This window comes from Zeugodacus cucurbitae, chromosome 5 (genome assembly GCF_028554725.1).
Source record: "Zeugodacus cucurbitae isolate PBARC_wt_2022May chromosome 5, idZeuCucr1.2, whole genome shotgun sequence".
In the NCBI taxonomy this organism is placed as follows: domain Eukaryota; kingdom Metazoa; phylum Arthropoda; class Insecta; order Diptera; family Tephritidae; genus Zeugodacus; species Zeugodacus cucurbitae.
In genome coordinates, this window is record NC_071670.1 from 8,764,852 (window position 1) to 8,783,392 (window position 18,541).

An 18,541-nucleotide genomic window follows, 5' to 3' on the forward strand; every position below is an offset into this window, starting at 1 on the left:
TGTGTACTAAAAATGTGCATACAAGGCTGAAACATCTGAAGTAATAAATGTGGCGAAATTGTAAGACTACCCCGTTATCTACAACCAATCAGATGGATTTTCTTCAAAGCTTTTCTTAATGAAAATTACTACTTGCCGTTCGACGAAACTGAAGAGAGTTCGATTATTATTTTCTTCCCTGCTATTATACGATTGCAACAGATCCTCAGCTTTTTTCTACCTAACTTAATAGATCTTTCAAATATCTTTTCTTACTCTTAGTTACATTAGTAACTTACTTTAGTTGTCAAATGCAATCAATAATCTGGTCGATGTGAGTTTAAAGAAAATTAGAAAGATGATCTGCTAAACCTCAAGCTTCGTAAAAACGGTGTAATGAAATCGAAAAATACCCAAGAAATAGATTACGAATATCAAAATTTATTTCTCCCCCTACTGGCAACACTATCAAATGTTGTAAAATATATGGACAATAACAGCGCTCTCTCGAATCAAAGAGTTCGCTTCACATTTGCTTTGGTTAATAGCTATGATATCGAAAAATGTTTATCAGTATAGCGTGAGTAGCGGTGCAAATAAGTTCATATTTCAGCACGATTTTAGTTCCTGGGGCGCCAAGATTTGAGTTCACTTTTAGGTAAATTAGCCCAAAATAAACACTTTTTATTAAATAAAAAAAATTGATATCTCGCTCCGTTTACGAGACATCGAGCGTTGAAGTTTGTGTTAACAGCAGCCGATGTGCGCACTTACATATGCATTGATGCAGGTGTTTGTGATTGATTTACATATGTATGTGATTGATTTATGTGATTGATTGACAAGTTTTTTCGCGTACAATTACTTTCCGCACTGGCGGCCTTCGGCCGCGCTTCAAAAAAATAACCCTGGTCGAGCCAACACCGGGAGTTATGAAAGAGAGGGAAATGGAAAGTTTTTTCGCGTACAACTACTTTCCGCACTGGCGGCCTTCGGCCACGCTTCAAAAAATTAAATGTATAATTCGATATTTTGTTGTTTTTTAAAAAGCTTTATTTAATAACTCCAAACTCCCTTCGTTCTCACAAAATTAGAATGTAATTTCATCATCAATTTCATCATGACTTGATGTCTTGTCGTTGCCGTTTATCCAGTGGCACAAAATCCCTCAAATTTTCAGAATCAACAGATGGTGGATCAATTTCTTTGAGGTGAAGCGGTTCGACTTCGATTCCGTCAACAACTCCTGGGTAAACTTTTTTAATATCTATCAAAAATTGCATTATCTGCGACCCCAAATCATTTTTGTATAATTTTTCCAGACAGTGACGTCGATAAAAAAAAGCGCCATATATTGGTGCAGAAGTTTGGGGCTTCTACAACAAAAAAGCGATTTTTTTCAACAATTTATTTTGATTTTCCAAATCATTAATCGTATTAATCGTATTCTCCGATACTGTGATTTGTCGTCAAATGCAAGGTATCAGTCGAAAAAATCTTATTGACGCCAACATATTGTTTTCCACCGTCTGTGCATATGCGGCTTGTATTGCTGTCTACATATTTCTTTATGTAAGGCCACAATTCTTCCTTACTTTTCGCGTTCACTTTAAAAAAAGCCCTTCTTTATCTTCTTTGCAATACAAGCCAAGTACTACTATGGTCATTTGCTCTGTGCAACGACCACGGTGGTATTTGCGTTTCGTTAAAAACGTTTCATCTATTTGAACTGTTTTTCCAGTACCACCAAGAGAAGTCATTGAATGTGAAGCAATTACTTCAGCCATTTCGCGACAATAGCTGAAATAATCCACCACTGAAGGTATACTAATTTCAGGCTCATCATTGTGTGCACGCCACGCTAACAAATGTTGAAAAACGTCCGTTACTTTCATTTTTGAAACGAAACAAAAGATAATGGCCAGAACATCGCGAATTTGCAAGTGGCAATTATGTCCGTCGAAAAATGTCCCAGTCGATGGATTTTTTGTTTTGCGGCAACTGTGACTATTCTTTTTTTTTGTACATTTGGATGCACAACGCCAAATCCATCCAAATTTGGCAACTGATTTATCCTCCACGACCATTGGAACATTGCAACATAAAGGCGGCTGCGAATTTCTCGAAGGTATCAGGCTAATCTCCTCTAAAAACGATATAGCCTTCTCATTAGTACCAATGAGAAGATCAAACGAATAAAAAATCGAAAAATTTTCCAAACTGGGGTGAATTTTCGCGTGTTTCATTTTGAAATTTCAGATAGGCAAATTATATTCTAACGTATTCTTTAATTCGAATTAACATGAAAATTAAAAACTTGTCAATCAATCATATAAATCAATCACATATGTAAATCAATCACATAACACCTGCATCAATGCATATGTAAGTGCGCGCATCGGCTGCTGTTAACACAAACTTCAACGTTCGATATCTCGTAAACGGAGCGAGATATCAATTTTTTTTATTTAATAAAAAGTGTTTATTTTGGGCTAATTTACCTAAAAGTGAATTCAAATCTTGGCGCCCCAGAAACTAAAATCTCCCCATATTTCATTCACTTGGTGAGTTGTTATGTGATAACGCTATAATACATAGTATATGTATACTTGTATAATTGTTTTGTTTAATTGTTGCTTTTACGCGATATGATTATAACGGGAATAACGATCTATGTTGATTATATTAACTTAGTGATTTATAGAAGCAAGTACAATAAAAGCGAAAACCTTCTTTAACCAGAAAAGTGTGTGTCAGCAATTGAGGGAAAATCCCGAATTCAGTGTTAATATATATACTTATGTACATATGTGATAAGAGAGGGTCTCTCCGGATAATAAATGTGTAGTGTTTAGCTGCCACACGCATACACTTTTATATTTTGAAGAGTACAAAAACAGATTGTACTCAACAATCAAAAGTTTATTACATTTCTAACAAATTAGAAGTCTACAAATGATTCCGCGAAAGAGATTTTTACTTTAACCAACCTCATGAGATTGTAATTAATGTCTAGTATGCGGATGGCTAACGTTTTGTAATAAAACAGATAATTTTAATTATAATTATGTTGTTATATAAAGGGAGCATTTTATAGATAACGATTTGATCAATCCTGTTAAATATGAAATTTTATCTATTCAAATTGGTTCATGTTCATGTTGTTTTCATTCATTGTGTCGTAAGTTTGTCTTCTATATCTCTTGTATAAATTGCATATATACTTACATACATATATGTATGTAGTCTTTTCGCATAGTATGTGTGCTCATTTCTGGAAGATCGCTTGTTGTTCACTTGAGCTATCTCAATGCAGAGACTTTTATCATATTTTCATGCTCTTTCATCGAAGTTCTGGTTGCACTTAATTTCTGTGATATCGAAATATGTGTCTCAGTATCGCGTGAGTAGCGGAGCAAATAAGTTCATTTACATTCACTTCGTGAGTTGTTACGGTATGAAATCTACAATTTTAGTATACCCCGGTCAAATAATTTTATGTGCATTTCGGCTTTTGTCTATATTTCTTATTCGCTGTTATTTTTTGGATTTCGGTAAATGTGGAATAAAAGGTTGATATGTTACCGTTACTATGCAACGAAAATTGTTTCATACTTGTGAATTGGGTATTCCATAGAAAATATTTATATGTGCAAAATCAGTTTAGCGAATCTTTCTTACTGATTTTCAAAATTATTGTAGGTGCATTAACTTAATGAATTATTAAACATTTGATTACATTTATTTAATTTTAAGCCTAAAATGACTCGTGGTACTAGTTTATCAGCCGAGGAACAAGTAATAATCGTAGGAATGAATAAAAGCGTTTCCAAAATGGCTCTAGACCAAAACGACATCGGAACTGTATCTCAAAATTTCTTAAAAACCCCACTAATTATGGTATAGTGCGACGCAGCTGACGAAAAACAACATTGATGAGCGGTGCGAAAGGATGATTCGACGGCTAGTAGTTGCGGACTTGATAAGCAGCGATCAAATATGGACCTAGTAGTTAAGACAGAAAATCACATTAAATATAATTATTCCAATTATACATAAAAATCAGTTTCTGAAACATACCTCCAGGTACCTAAACCAATGTTAAAGAAAGACACAATAAAGCACATTTGATTTTACACAGCACATTTACAGTCTTTAGTGACGAAAAAAAATTTAATTTGGTCGGCCCAGGTCATTGTAAGAAATATTGGAGAGATTCGCACCAGGAACGACGGTCCTACTACAAGCGATGTTTTGGAAGCGGTACCTTGAATTCATGGGCTGCATTTTGCTGCTGTGGAAAGCTATCTACATGTTTTATATTCACTCAAATGAATGCTAATATCAATGTAGATCTTTTGGACAGTGAAGTAATAAAATTTGCTGGCAATATTTATGGCATATAACTGGACATATCGAAATAATAACGCTTCAATCCACACGAAGAGCATCTTTAACGACCGGAAAATTCCGGTATTACAATGTGCAGCATTGAGTTCGAACCTAAATCCTATTGAGGATCTCTGGGGGAATCTCTCTGCTCCTGTTTTCCAAAACGGAAAGCAGTTTGAGACAGTACGTCACCTTAAATTAGCCATAAAGCAGGAATTTGCCAATATTTACATAACTATTCTACAGTCAGTAGTTAATTCTCTGATTAAGCGGCTTAATTTTGTTTGAAAATATAAGGACAATTCTACTGACTATTAAAATAAACATTTCTTTCAGTTAAACTCAAATGTATAGGCTTTACTGGTAAAAATAGTAAAATGCACATATAAATATTTACCATTAGCCTAAACTTCAATTTTGTTTTATAGTTTAAATAATATTTTGAAATTTGTTAATTTTTTGTTTTTTATATCGTATACATTAATAATAACAAACCTGCATACTCAGAAATATTTTGCAATTTTATAATCTTTAATTTTTTTTGCAAAAATTCATGCACATATAATTATTTGACTGAGGTATAGTATATACGAGTATAGATAAGCTTTGCTTTATTCACTTGCTGTTTTTATCCCGATATTGTATTATAATTTTATTATTATATATACGCATACGCGGGCTATGTAGCTTCAGTTTAAGCCAGTGGTCATCACTGCTAAAAAAGCTAATTGTAAACGAATGGCGTAATCCTGAATTCTATCATTCTTGGGCGTTGTCGAACCAGCAACGAAAGAACATCGCGCATGGCTATGGCAATTTGCATAAGTGCCCTGCGCGAAATGCCCTACTGTTATGAATGAAGAGTAAAGACTCTCTTTAAACAGACAGTAAAGTTAAGTTAAGGCTTTATATGATATATGTAATATATTGATTTTAAAAATAAAATAACTAAAATGAATAAATGAGTACAAAATTGCATGTTATATGAAAAAATAGAAAATATTCTCAAACTATAAGGACACAGAGTTGTCACAGGGTATCGTTTCTTTCATGTTCACCTACACAGTCACAATTCCTCTCGTGCCGACCACTGGTGTAAGTATACGATCACCTACGCTTTCATCCATGCAGAGAGTTCTATAATATTTTTATGCTCTCTCATCAAAGTTAGTAGCTGTGGTATACAATTAGAGATGCAAACGATGTATCGATGTTTTCGTCAAAAAGCATCGATGTTAGCCATCGATGTCTCGAATCTAAAAACATCGATGCATCGATGTCACTTTCAACGATGTTTTATATAAAATTTGACTTCACACCTTCACACTTTTTCGGGTATTAACTCGAAACCTTCTATTTGGATACGCTTTATTACATTGGAATTCAATTTTTGTAAAATACGGAGATTATGTTTTATTTATACAATTTAATTGTGGCGTATGCTACTGCGTTAGATCAGAGATTCAAATTACTGCATTTTAAAGATGCTATGGCTAAAAGAAATACTTTTGTTTGTTTCATAAAAAATTCAAAGAATCGCGCTGTTACAACGGAACCTTCGGATGAGTGTGAAACAGAATACTCGTTCGATATTTGGAACCAGAATAAATATTTGGTCCACCAAAAGGTGAAATGTAGGCTGTCAAATTTATCTACAATTACAGGGACGGAAGGTTGAAGAGAAAGTGTATCTCGGCGGTTACCCCTACCAATCAGAAGCCAATAGAGTTTGGAATGACATGAATACTGTGCTTCCGGAGTTGTATAAATAGGCTTATTAATATTTACACATTGTGGCCACTTCAGTGCCGAGTGAACTTTCAGTTTTCTAAACCCAGGGCAACTATCACGCAGAAGTAAAATCGAAAAGATATGACAGTGAAAAAACTGTCCATGTCGTTGTTTTGAAATTCTGTTATTTATTGAGAAAAAACTTTAAAATACATATAATGCTAAGTGAAATAAAATGTATCAACTTAAGACGTACTACATTTCATATATTTATGCTTCTGCTTCTGCATCCCTTAGCTTTTCACACTAAATTTAAAATAAGTTAAAAAAGTTCAAAAATACATCCCTATATACAATTAGTACCAATGGTACAATCAGTATCGCGTGAGTAGCGGAGTACATAAGTTAAAACATCATTCACTTCGTGCGCTGTTACGGAATAAAGTATACCTATTATTATATATAGTATTATATATACACTGGTGGTCACATAATTAAGGACACTCCGTTTTCTTTTAAAACATTACTTTATTTTATAATTTAAAAGCGACATATTTTTTTAAAGTTAAGTTACCATATGTATTATCGTCTAAGGTATAGATTTATTGAAAATTTAAATAAAAAAATGTTTTCAATTCAACGTGCGACAAAAAAATAATCATATATATCTATTTTGACTTGGTCAACTAATTAAGGACACTTCAGATTTTTGGTTAGTATATTAAAAATAATACTAAAAAAATTCTAATTTGATTATAAATTAAGGTTTTCAGTTAGTATTTTGTTGGATAGCCTTTTGCTTCAAGCACAGCTTTACACCTTCTAGGTAGACTACCGACCAAACGCTGACATCGCTCAGTTGATATGCTTCGCCATATTTCTTTGATATTTTGAAATAATTCGTCAGCATTTTTGCTTGATTTTTTCCCCAAGCCTCTTTTGACATCTCCCCAGAGGTTTTCGATTGGATTTAAGTCCGGACTCTGGGCAGACCAATCCAAAACCGTAATGTTTTCGGACGAAAGCCAAGTTTTAACACTCCTAGCAGTGTGCTTTGGGTCGTTATCCTGCATAAAAATGTATGGTTCAGGCATGTGTTCCTCTGCAAATGGCTTCATTGTACTCGACAATATATCTTTATATAAATATTGGTCCATTCTTTGAGTTATCCGTCGAATAGGACCTACACCATACCACGAAAATGCAGCCCAAACCATAATATTGCCTCCACCATGCTTAACCGTTTTTAAAGTGTATCGAGGGTGAAATTCCTTGTTTGGAGGGCGTCGAACAAATTGTTTCCCATCTGAACCAAATAAATTAAACTTGGATTCATCGCTCCACAGTATTTGTTTCCAAAAATCTAAGGGTTTTCCGATATGCTCCTTTGCAAATTTAATACGACTCTTTAAGTTTTTGTTTGATACGTGCGGTTTTGTTCTTGCGATACAACCCCGTAGCCCATTTTCAAGAAGACGACGTCTGATGGTTCGTGTTGATACATCGTTGGTCAGTTGATCCTTTACCGTGCCAAGAATTTGCCTGGAAGTTAAAAAAGGATTCGCCTTGCAAACTCTACAAATTACAAATTATTTTCTGGGCCGTTTTTTCCTTATTTTATTCGCTGTACTTCCTGTACTTCCGTAATGAATCAAAGCATTGTAAACCATTGATTTTGAGCACAAAAGTTCCTTCGCTACGGCTCTAATGGACATTTTTTTCTTCACGTACTTGTAAATAATCATTTTCCTCAATTCTGGAGTACAATTGTTTTATTTGAAATTGAATATTTAGTTAATATATATAATATATATATAATAGTGTTAAAATAATAAAAATCCAATAAAAAAAAATTGGTGTCCTTAATTATGTGACCAAGCACCAGCACACTCAAAATACAATAAATTCATCAAACCGCCGAATTTTAGTAAAAGTGTCTAAATTTGTCACTCAAACACGTGCTACATTTTTGTGCACAGTTATAATATACCGTTGCAATTTACAGTAAGTCTCTAGGCGAAAATTTAGTGCTAAAAGCATTGAACTGAAACGCGTGCTTTACTCAATTTTATGTTGTCCCTAATTATGTGGCCACCAGTGTATATAGTATATACGAGTATAGATAAGCTTCGCTTTATTCATTTGTAGTTTTTTCGCGATATTGTTATGTTGTTATAACGGCAATAGCTATTTATATTGACATATTAACTTAGAGCATTAAAAAGTATAATGAATTTAAATATGAAAACATATATAAGGAAAAACAAACAATCGAACATTTTTTTTTGTAAAATTTAATCGCTTTTATGCTAGCTAAAACAAAAAAAAAAAGTCATCAAAAACGCGCACCTTTTCCTGAGGGGTCACCGGAAATAACGTTACATTGGAGGAGTTTTAATTGTATTTTTGAAAATTTTAGAAATTTTTCTTTGAATATGTATCAATAAAAATAGTTTAAACTAGAAAGCAAAGCTCAAGTTGAATTCACGTTACTTAAAATAATTATTTTTCATTTAATAATTTATCATCACAACAGGAAAGTCTAATAACTAAAAATGGCCACAAGTTCTTCGCAAACAACTGATTCACAGCGTAATTTGAGTGAATTGGAAATCGATCAATACGAAATACAGAATTTCATGGGTCTTATCCTTCATGTAGTGAGACACAATGGCTTAATTTAAATCTTTTTTTATCAATACTATATCAGCCAACGCGACGTATTTCTCAATTTTGATGTTGAGAAATTGCAATGTCTTCTCGAATCGGACAATTTGAATATAACTTGTGAGGAAGATGCCTATGATGCCATAACTCGTTGGTATCATTACGATGTTTCTGCGCGTCGACAACATCTTCCTCGTTTAGTCGCTTGCCTGCGGCTCACGCAATTCGATGTGGACTTCCTCTTCACTCACATTCAGTCTTTACCTGGCTGTGAGCTGTTGGACTTACAGGCGTCCACGTGGATCAGTAATCCCTCAGCAAGGAATATAATAAATATCCGATTTACTGAACCACGAGTAGGGATCGGTGCTGAGAAAACATTACTGGCTGTTCATAGAGAGGTAAACGCTCACAACGGTTAATATTCAAAATTTAATATCTCTAACTAATGTAAGCACAATATTTATTTTTAATATAATCAAAGCGTAATGAGACGAATCCATGCATACTGCAATATAACAAAGCTAAGGACAAATGGCAAAAATATGCGACTCTAAATGAGAATAGTGCGAACTCTAATGCGATTTTAAAGGATGACAATTTGTTATTTATTGGTGGTGGTGGTGTATTTTCGCCATTATCCGAAAAATGTCTCAGTTGGAACATAAAAAATAAAACATGGCAAAAATTGCCAGTAATGCTCGAAGCAAGATACGATCCTAGTATTGTCGAATTAGATGGAAAAATCTACGCAATTGGTGGTTATGGTGATAATAAAACTGTTCTGCAGTCAGTTGAAAGGTAAGTATGTATGAATCTAGTGTCTGACCGACTCCCAATTCTTGGCCGATGCTGATGCCAGTAATTTGGTATAGAAACGGCGATGGCAATTCTTTAATTCATTCATGAACAAATTTATTTAGTAAACTAGTATAAAAACAAAAGAATCACAAAATAAGTAAAAAGTCAGGGAGACACATTCACTTAGTAGTGACCCGCCAACGCGACGCTGCGGATAAAATATAAATTAAATTATATTATAGTTAACTATTTGATAAAATGAATGTCATACATTTTATTGAAAACATGTTCTATTCCACAATATTATTGGTTAAACGGTCTCTAGCTAACACAAATAGATTCAATGGTTTCCCCGCACGTGAATATGCAATATATCTAAATCAAAAATAATACTGTTTGGCCTTGAGACTTTTACTAAAGCAAACGCTGTAGCCTTCTAAAGGATAGATATATAAAATTCTGACCGCAGCATTGGAATATGTGGCAACCGGACCTGAGTTCAGTAGCAAAGCCTCACCTTTGAAAATTTTATCGGTACCGATAAATTAAAACGCAAATATTTTGCAAAAGAAGGTATCGCAATCTTCATTTGTACTGACAGGGTTTAAGGGGGGGGGGTTAGGTTTGACAACTTTTTTTTCATTATTTTTTTCTATTTTTTTCTGAACCATCAACATCTCAAGAATATTGTGTTAAAATTTTAGGTCATTCGGAGAAAAACTAACGAAGTTGGAGCAGGTTGAATAACGGTACCTCCTGCTACCAGCGCTGAGTGTACAAAACTTTGAATCGATTTTCCCAAATATGTCATTTTTAAAGTCGGTGACCAGCCTACAGAAAAAACTACAAACAAAACTACTTGAACAAATATTCTACATATATATAGCTCTCGAATGACGTCGAGTTTTTCCAAAAATTACTAACAATTTTACAATAACAAATAGGTCGATTTTTTCGACTAAAACGTCATTTTGGCTTGAAAATGTTACCAAAAATTGAAAAATTTAAAAATTAAAAAAACTCGACGTCAATTGAAAGATAAACTAATAAACTAAAGGAAGCATTTTGATTTTTTGGTTTCGAATGATCCAGTGATGTTGTAGGCTGGTCACCGCGCAACAACTTTTTTTCGAGGTGCCTGCAGAGATCGACGATATTTTTCGATAAAACTTTTTTTAAGTATCCTTCAAATGTTGTACTTTCATATAATAATAAGTAAAATAAACCTACAGCAAAAATTTTTTCAAAAAAAATTCATGAAAAAAGGTCTTTTTTCGACGAAAAAAACCTTACACCTACCACACCCCCCACCCCTTAAGTTACGATATACTTGTACCCAATTTGGATAGAATAGGTCAAAGAGTCAAAGAGAGATGCGATTGCCAAGGTCGATTTTCTGAGTGAAGCTTTTAGTTTAGTAGTTTCTAGTATCTATGATTGGTAAGCTAAGTTTTGTCAAGAAGTCCCGGTCAAATTATCGCTTGACCAAATACACTTCATTAGCGTAACCATTCACAGTTGATGAAGAGTGGTTCATTAACAAAAACTTCAAGCGAAAACGATCGAAATCGAAACGTGGTGAATCGAAGCAAACGGTGGCCGGCCAAGCATTAATTGACGGGCAGAACGATTTCGCTATGTATGTGATGGGTTTGACAGACAATAATTTACTTTAGGAGCCACACTCCTACGTCCAAACTTAATTCGAACCTGTACTGTCAACAATGGGATGTTCGAAGGAAGTAAATTGCTCCGAAAGATAAGAATTGTGTTCCATCAGAACAACGGTGGGCCACACATATTGATGGAAGCTACCGATACGTGTTTATGAGGTTTATTTATATCCACCTGCTCTTGTCTAGAGCCAATAATGTAGTGTGGGGAATATTCGCCAAAAGAGAATCTTTTCAAAATTTGCGGTCCAGTTTTTTGACAATAGCAACGGGAGTCTCATTATGAGATTATCTTCCAAATGGCATCAAGTTATTAAAGAAAATGGTTAATTTTAATAAAAACCGGAACATTCTTAAGTTTGCAAAAGTATGTGATTTATTCCTAATAGCCCTTATATGATTATGCTGAGAATGAATGGCACAGTTAAATATGAATCGAACTGTGTTTTAAAAGGCAAACAGAAGAATTCATGTCCTAAGCTATTAAAAATATTTTAATAAATAATTTAAAAAGTGAAGAACAAAACATGGAATGGCAAATAAGTATTAATTTTTTATTGTTTATTTCCAGGTATACGGAATCCAATGGTTGGGAGTCCGTGGCACCTTTGCGTACAGCACGACGTGGGGCCGCACCAGTAACTTTCAATGGAAAAATTTACATAATGGGCGGTTTCAATGGAAATTGCTTAAAATCCGTTGAATGCTATCACCCGGACTTGAATACTTGGACTTCTTGTGCAGATATGTTATATGATTATTTTTCGGTCTGTGTAAGTTTGATTAAAACCTAATGGTTGATGTAATTAGAACAACTTGATAACTTTTGAAATAATAGGCACATGGCTCATTTATGAATAGGAAGCTCTCACTTTAAACAATTTTGTAAACTTAGGCAAAAAGACAAAAAAACTAATTAAAATTTTAACTAAATTTCTGTTTGTTAATTAAATTTTCGGGGTATCTCTTTCGGGAAACAAAGATGAAATTTAGAATCGCTATGGAACCAAACGGTTGACATTGTATAATTTAGTAACGCGCATTACATCAGGCCACGTACACAACGAATTGGTACTTAAGTGTGTGAGGTGGCTGAGATATGGGCACCCTAATTTAAACTTATAATCGAAACATATATAGGATGTGTGTGCTCCAGTTATTAGACCTTTACATAACGATTCGACTTATGTGAACCGTTATTTTTATTATTGATAGACTAAGTAACTGAAATAATGACGAATTTATATACAGTAAAAATTTTCTACCAAGCAAATATCTCCAAATTATTTAGTAATTACATACTATCGGTACAATAAGAAAATCCACTTGATTTCACTAAAGTATCTCTTCGCTAGATATTTCTAAAACTGTTAATATGACTTCGTTTCAAGTGAAATTATCTACATAATATATTATGAGAATAGTCATAATCTTATTAAGTAAGTAGACGACACGCATAAAGTTAAATAAAATATTAATTCCTATTTTTTGCACTACAGGTAGCTGCACACAATGGTCACATCTATGTTGTTGGCGATTATTATTTCTCCTGCATTGTTGAACGTTACGATCCTCAGCGAGACACATGGTCTAAGGTACATTGAAGTTGATTTTTCTCCAACGTTTTGATATTAAACTAAATCTTTCCACAAAATTTTGCAGATTTGCTCTCTGGATGATGCCTTCAGGGGCAGTCGCGCTTGCGCATCTTTTGACAATAAACTATGGACTATTGGTGGCAGCCTTCTGGATGGGAGTACAGCAGTAGCAGTGTACAATGAGGCAAATGACTCTTGGGAAATGAAGCGACCATTAGCTGTAGGTAGGATACGTTCATGTTTTGTTGTTTCTTTGTCTTTACTGACATCAATACAATAACTACTTATAAGAAAAACACAAAATATGATTAATTTTCACTTTTTACAATATGTCTAACGCGAATCAAAAGCTGAAATGGTAAAAGTTTGTTGTAATTGTCAATGCTTTCGTTCTTGTTTTGGAATAAATATATATATAAATAAATTGTGGGTACATCTGTATCTGTAGCCGTTCCATTAAAAATTTAACTTTGTAAACGAAATATAGAGAGTCTAATTGAAAAATCAAACTTTTTACTTAATCTAACAAAATAACATAGAACACACAAAACAAATACGCATGCATACACACATACTTATGCTAATCAAGGCAAGAACTTAGGGCTCAACCCATTTGCTGTACACCAGTGCGTATGAGTAATGCGCTGCGATTCTCCAAAGGCTAATAATATCGCTGAAACCGGAAATGTATGTGACAACCAGGGAATAACAACTACAAAACGAAATGTTATGCGCTAAATTGCTGGTAGCACAAGCAGATACACGAATAGCTTTCTGTGTTTTTTTTATAGAAACTGACTTGCGAAGCAACAGTCATGTATGGATTGATGTAGAATTCGGGGCAAATAATTTGCTGAAATGTATCTCTGCGAATACTGAGAAAGATTGGAATATGAGAAAATGTAAAACTAATGAAATATCTAACGGGTTACTGTGATTCGAGATTGGATATTGGTAAAATGGAATAAACTAGAATTTATAGCAAGAATTAAAAGAAATTCGAGATGCATACAACAAAAGTTGCTAAGAGAGTATTATAGTTTTGTTCACATAACGGTTGTTTGTAAGTCAGAAAGCTATAGGGTTATATATATATATATCAAAATGATCAGGATGACGAGGCGAGTCGGATGTCTCTCTATCCGTCCGTCTGTCCGTGCAACGGGTAACTTGAGTGTAAATTAAGATATCTTGACGAAAGTTGATACAAATATTCCTTAGCACCTTGAGGAGGTTAGTATTGAATGGGGCGAAATCAGACCATTGCCACGCACACAAAACGGCGAAAATCGAAAATTTGGAATAACGGATCCCGTTGAGAAGGAATATCTAAATATCGATTTTTTGGATAAAAGTGGGCGTGGCCCCGTCCCTAAATATGTTTTTGTTAATATCACTAAAACCAATGGAGCTATATCAACCAAACTTTCGGCAGTCATTTCTCTTACGTACCCCATTACACACAATCAAATCTGATATAATCGGATTATAGCCACGCCCACCTTCCGTACAAAGGTTATGTCGAAAATTACTAAAAGTACATTGATTCACTAACGGCAAACGTCAGAATCACTAAAATTTAGAGAGAGCTGTAGTCACATTTTTTTAAATCGAAAATGGGCGGAACGTCGCCCACTCAAGGATCAAAAAGCATATTTCAAAAACTACTCGATCCATTTCAATGAAATTCGGTACGTAATACTTTCTTGACATCCTGATAACACGCTTGGAAAATGGGCGAAATCGGTTCACATCCACGTCTACTATTCATATAACTGAATTTTGAATTCCATCTGATTCCTTCACATTATAATGTATACATAAAGAACGAATAAAGATAGCGGAATCAAACTTTACGCAAATACTGTATATCATTTGTAACTTCACTTGTGAAACTTTGGACTACAACTTTACAAGGCCCCGGATATCGAACGTGAAGAACTTAGTGTCGAAGGGTAATTTTTCACCGAATATATCGAAAAATATATAAATCTCTCATATATTTTAAAGTAATAATTCTTCTAATAGTGTGTCTCTGTTCTAAGAATTATTAAAATCGGGTCATACCTTCCCCTAGCTACCATATGCCTAATTATAGGTTTTTCAAAAATACGGTGGGCTTTATTCCGCATATATCGTTTAATATGTGAGATATCTTAGCAAAATTAAGTGAGCGTATAGTCTTGGATATAGTGTACCTTGGTGGTGAAAATTAGTGAAATCGGTTCAGGAATTATCTCAGCTCTCATACATAATGAAATTATCAGGTTATCAGGACTTGAAAGCTGAGAGTAAAAATCATTATCATAGATAATGATATCAGAGGACCCGAACGTATAGTAACCATACAACCGATTCTTCAGAAGAGCGACATATGTATTATAACTCCCGCTATTTAGAAGATACAAGCGTAAATTTGTATAATGTTTTTATCTATCAGTAAGAAAGTAAGTAAGTGTAAAATTTAAATCTAAAATTATCAATGTCCGATAGCGAAAGGATATACATAGTTCCCAAACAACCCTGTTCAGAATTTGTATTTTGTGCTATAAATAAGTAAATTTGATTGAGTAATTGCAAATATGAAATTTCGTTCTTTATTCAGTTATAATGGACACAAAATATGTACGAAAAATCATCGAAATTGGACTACTATAGGACACAATCTAATATCTTACAATCGACTGTTCAGATTGATACTTTTTGCTATAACTTCGTCTGTCTAGCAACTACAAATATGAAATTTCGTAATTTTTTACTCATAATAAACACAAAGTTTGTTCCGAAAAGCATTAAGGGGATATATAGAGTTAGAATTTTCAAAAATCGATTTTTTTATTTCATTTTCTTATTGTACATATATTTAAGAATACACACAGAAAATTTCATGTCGTTCCGGTGAATATTTTCAAAGTTACAAGCAAATGAAAAATTTGAAAAGGCGTTTCAGAGTGCTTGGAAGTACAAGGTCCGAGCAGCAGCGCGTTTTTCTCAAAATGGTGTTTTCAAAGTCGGTGACCAACATTACTCGAAAACGGCTAGACCGATTAGTCTCAAATTTTAACACGACCTTCTTAAATATATTTTTTAGTAATTAATCGAAGATTTTTTCTCTCCGATAAATATTTTTTTTTTTATCAACAATTTAAGGCCGAAATTTCGGAGAAGAATCGATTTTTTTTTTTGAGAAACCGCCATTTTGTCAAAAAAAATTATTTTGCTTATTCCTTCGATTAATTACTAGAATTAACATTATTTTAACGAAATCTGTTAGGTTTTTTAATTTCAATCGATCCAGTTCCGAGATATAGTGGTCACCGCAAAACGTCTTTTTTGAGAGGAGCTCCTGGAGATCAGCTGTAGCTCTTTTTCAAATAAATATTTTTACTAGTACTATGTCTTAAAATACAGTTAAAAGATATCATAATATGTGTATAAATTTTTGGATCAATAAATTAAAAAGTTTTCTCAGAAAAAAATCTGGAAAATTCACATTTTTTCGGCCGTCTTACTGTATATAACCCCTTAAGATTGGACATCCATAAAATATAGCTGACATACAAACGATTTACAAATTCAATAATTTGACATTTAAATTGTTCTAAGAACTACATATATGTGACCTGGTCTACGGAAAGGGGGCTAAGGTGTCAAAAAATCAATTTTCACTTTTTAGTTGATTCGGATGGATTGTTTATTTTTAACAGCTGTTTCCCAGAAAACTAGTTTTCGCACGTTAGCTCCCTTTTCCCTTTTCGTAGACCAGGTCACATATACAGTATTATAATAGTAATATTTCCAGTTTTATGAACATTTTCCTGCAATAGAGTATAACGATATTCATGAAAATAATTTTAAAAGGTTAGAAAAAAGTAATATTTTTATAATAATTTCGCTGCGGAAAAAGTGCAGATCCTTAGCACAATCAATCCTTCTTTGTTTATCAAATAAATTAATTGCGACTCGTTTACAGCAGCATGCAAGCTAACCAACCGTGAAAACGTACTGCAAGGCCACATATGATATGCCAAAAACAAATTTCACTTTTGAATATTTATTATTTCTTTTATAAATATAATTTATAAAGCAATGAACACGAGCTGTGTGTATGAATTTAATAAAAATATACAAAAGTCCCAAGGATATTTTTTTTTAATAAAAATGTAAAACTAAAATCCTGACGTTCAAGTGCTTTACAGTGGGAGTGTATATACGAGATCACCGGCATTTCCACAACATTTGACGTACTCACTCGCATATGAGACCTAAAGACCTGCACTACACACTGGCTCATTCTGTTAGCAGTAGTTAAGGCCAACCCACTTTGCTTTCTGTCGGATCATAAAATCTTAATTACAGTCGGCACAAATTCGCATAGCAAATTTCAAGTCATAAATGCAAACAAGCAAAACGGTTCACTAGTGTTTTTAATCCCACACATCTACTCGTATATGTGTATTTGAGTGCATGAAAGCAGAAAATTTGCAGCAGCAATGAACATGGCTAAACCTACAGATGAGTGTCTCATATGCAGCATGCACTTGATCTCACAACAAAGGAAATTCCACATAATTGCCCATTTTCATAGCAACAATAACAACAAGGACAGACAACTGAACCTTAAAAAGTTTTAGCAATACGGGAGGAGAAAACAGCGGAGGAGCGCCGGTTGATGTTTGAAGATCAGTTGTAGAGTATATTTATGAGTATTTTTCTTAAACTATAAGCGAGTGAATTTAGTTATTTAGTTAACATGTTAAAGAGAAAACGAATAACTATTAATAAAAAACGGTTACCGGTTTTAAATACTTTTTCGTTACAAAATTTTAGTTGTGTAAAAATGTGTGTATTTAATAAAATTAAAACCGAATAATCCTTAAGAAAAACCGAATACTTTATTAAAAAGTGGGTATTCGTTACTTTATACACAAATACTTATGAAATTTTAAATCTAACAAACAATTACTGACGATCAAATAAAAGTATCCATTCAGTATAAAAACCGAATAACCGCTACGATCGGAGTATACTTTAACAACTCAAGAAGAGTCCACTCGACATAATACATATTGAACTGCCGGCCTTGAACGAAGAGTAGAGCCAATTACGGTCTGCAGTTCTTCATTAATCTGTTTGGTAAATATTCAACATATTTTTGGTGGAATAATTTGCAATTCAAAAAGATTACCAATTTTTTGGTAGACTGTTCCTGTTGTTTCTTGGCTCAGACAGTTGTAGGATAATACATATATTTTTAGGAAGTCCGTGGCAGTTGGACAACGCTTTGGAAATCTTGATAAAAAATACAGTGAAATTGTATAGCGACTTCTTTTGGAAGTGAGATTTTGAAGAAACAAGGAATGCCCGAAAAGCAACACAACTCAAGCAAATTATACAGAAGAACGTAATGTCTCTCTTAAATCCGCTCGATTTCCCGATTCTATTTTCAACATCAGATGAGACGACACTAGGAGTTTTCGAGAGGACAATTTTGCGCCAGATTTATGGTCCTCAGAAGATTGGCAAATGACGATCAAATAAAAGTATCCATTCAGTATAAAAACCGAATAACCGCTACGATCGGAGTATACTTTAACAACTCAAGAAGAGTCCACTCGACATAATACATATTGAACTGCCGGCCTTGAACGAAGAGTAGAGCCAATTACGGTCTGCAGTTCTTCATTAATCTGTTTGGTA

At 33.8% G+C, this 18,541-nt stretch overlaps 1 protein-coding gene and 1 pseudogene across 4 annotated transcripts; one reads left to right on the plus strand and one right to left on the minus strand.

The window, feature by feature from the left end:
• Window positions 1-583: 583 nt before the first annotated feature.
• Window positions 584-13,265, plus strand: LOC105220492 (kelch-like protein 4). 4 transcript variants are annotated; one of them, XM_054231064.1, is made up of 7 exons: window positions 2,408-2,543; window positions 8,639-8,694; window positions 8,813-9,170; window positions 9,254-9,570; window positions 11,815-12,016; window positions 12,743-12,838; window positions 12,906-13,265. In XM_054231064.1, the coding sequence occupies exons 4-7, from the start codon at window positions 9,467-9,469 to the stop codon at window positions 13,119-13,121; spliced, it is 618 nt and encodes a 205-aa protein (XP_054087039.1). In that variant the 5' UTR covers window positions 2,408-2,543; window positions 8,639-8,694; window positions 8,813-9,170; window positions 9,254-9,466; the 3' UTR covers window positions 13,122-13,265. The 4 variants fall into 4 exon arrangements, with proteins under 4 accessions (XP_054087038.1, XP_054087039.1, XP_054087040.1 ...); XM_054231063.1 differs by lacking the exon at window positions 2,408-2,543 and adding an exon at window positions 584-637 and having other exon boundaries at window positions 8,644-9,170; XM_054231065.1 differs by having other exon boundaries at window positions 8,639-9,170; window positions 11,815-12,010.
• Window positions 1,118-2,225, minus strand: LOC128921973 (uncharacterized; annotated as a pseudogene).
• Window positions 13,266-18,541: the final 5,276 nt, after the last annotated feature.

Bases quoted from the DNA above. Each gene is read 5' to 3' on its own strand.
- LOC105220492 (XM_054231063.1), top strand. From the start codon at position 9,467: ATGCTCGAAGCAAGATACGATCCTAGTATTGTCGAATTAGATGGAAAA. The intron at 9,571-11,814 runs GTAAGTATGTAT...GTTTATTTCCAG, and splicing joins GTTCTGCAGTCAGTTGAAAG to GTATACGGAATCCAATGGTT. The intron at 12,839-12,905 runs GTACATTGAAGT...AAAATTTTGCAG, and splicing joins AGCGAGACACATGGTCTAAG to ATTTGCTCTCTGGATGATGC.